Source organism: Vollenhovia emeryi, unplaced genomic scaffold (assembly GCF_000949405.1).
Source record: "Vollenhovia emeryi isolate VEMERY1.0 unplaced genomic scaffold, V.emery_V1.0 DF951110.1, whole genome shotgun sequence".
NCBI lineage: Eukaryota > Metazoa > Arthropoda > Insecta > Hymenoptera > Formicidae > Vollenhovia > Vollenhovia emeryi.
Window position 1 is genome coordinate 1 of NW_011955256.1, and position 1,127 is coordinate 1,127.

The 1,127-nt window shown below is 55.5% G+C and overlaps 1 protein-coding gene across 1 annotated transcript; it reads right to left on the reverse strand.

The window, feature by feature from the left end:
* Positions 1 to 126: 126 nt before the first annotated feature.
* On the reverse strand, positions 127 to 958 carry LOC105563683 (the record flags this gene model as incomplete). Its single annotated transcript, XM_012015510.1, has 1 exon — positions 127 to 958. A coding segment is annotated over exon 1 (832 nt), but the record flags the coding sequence as incomplete, so codon positions are not given.
* Between the last annotated feature and the right edge of the window lie 169 nt (positions 959 to 1,127).

A 1,127-nucleotide genomic window follows, 5' to 3' on the forward strand; every position in this document is an offset into this window, starting at 1 on the left:
TACACGATACGGACTCCAGATCAAGTGAATGTCGTACAAATAGAATTAAACATGAGAGGAGGAGAGCGGCCGACAACTCGAGCCGCGGGACGGTCAGCGGAGAAATCGGAGCGACTCTGGATTTGCCCGCGAGCAGCGAAACCGTAACGTCGCCATCCGACGTGATCGCTTTCAAATAAACGACCGCGGCGTAGGCGTGAGTAGACGCGTCGGCGAAGCCGTGCAGCTCGAGACGGGACGCCGGTTGCGCGCCCGTCCACCGAGGGAGCGAGAGACGGTTGAGAGACGGCAGCTTCGAATAAAGGAGCTGCCAATGCGCGAAAACGGAATCCGGAACTCGATCGTCCCATCCAAGCTGACAGCGCCACAACCGTTGCAGAATGATTTTCGCAGAGACGGTGACCGGCGTGACCCAACCAAGGGGGTCGTACAGTCTCGCGATAGCAGAGAGAATGGTGCGTTTGCTCTGGGGAGCGTCGGGTTCGATAACCACCTTGAATTGAAAGACGTCGCGCGCGGGGTTCCAGACGATCCCGAGCACCTTAACCTTTTCGTCAATCGCGATAGACTTGCTGCAAGCTAGGCCGTGATTCGAAGGATCAATATCCGCGAGTAATTCGGGGGAGTTGCTAGCCCATTTGCGCAAGTCGAACTTGCCGCGTTGCAGCAAGGAAACAAGCTGGTCTCGGCGCTGACGCAAGGAATCGACATCATTGTCCCCGAAAAGCACGTCGTCCACATAAATTTGCTTACGAAGTATCGAGGCGGCAAGAGGGAACCGGTCACCCTCGTCGTCGGCTAGACACCTCAGTACGCGCAGCGCCAAGTACGGGGCGCAAGTCATGCCATAAGTGACCGTCAGTAGGTTGTAATCCCGAGGCGCGTCAAGGCCATCCGGCTGCCACCGGATGCGTTGATAGTCGATATCGCGTGAGTCGATCAAAATTTGTCTAAACATTTTAGCAATGTCGGCAGTGTAAACGTACCGAAACTGACGCCATTGCATGACGATCGAAGGTAATTCGGTTTGGAGTTTAGGACCGGAAAGCAGGTGATCGTTCAGCGTAGAGCCGTTGGAGGTGATGCACGAAGCATTGAAGACAACGCGTAAACGAGTTGTGGCGCTG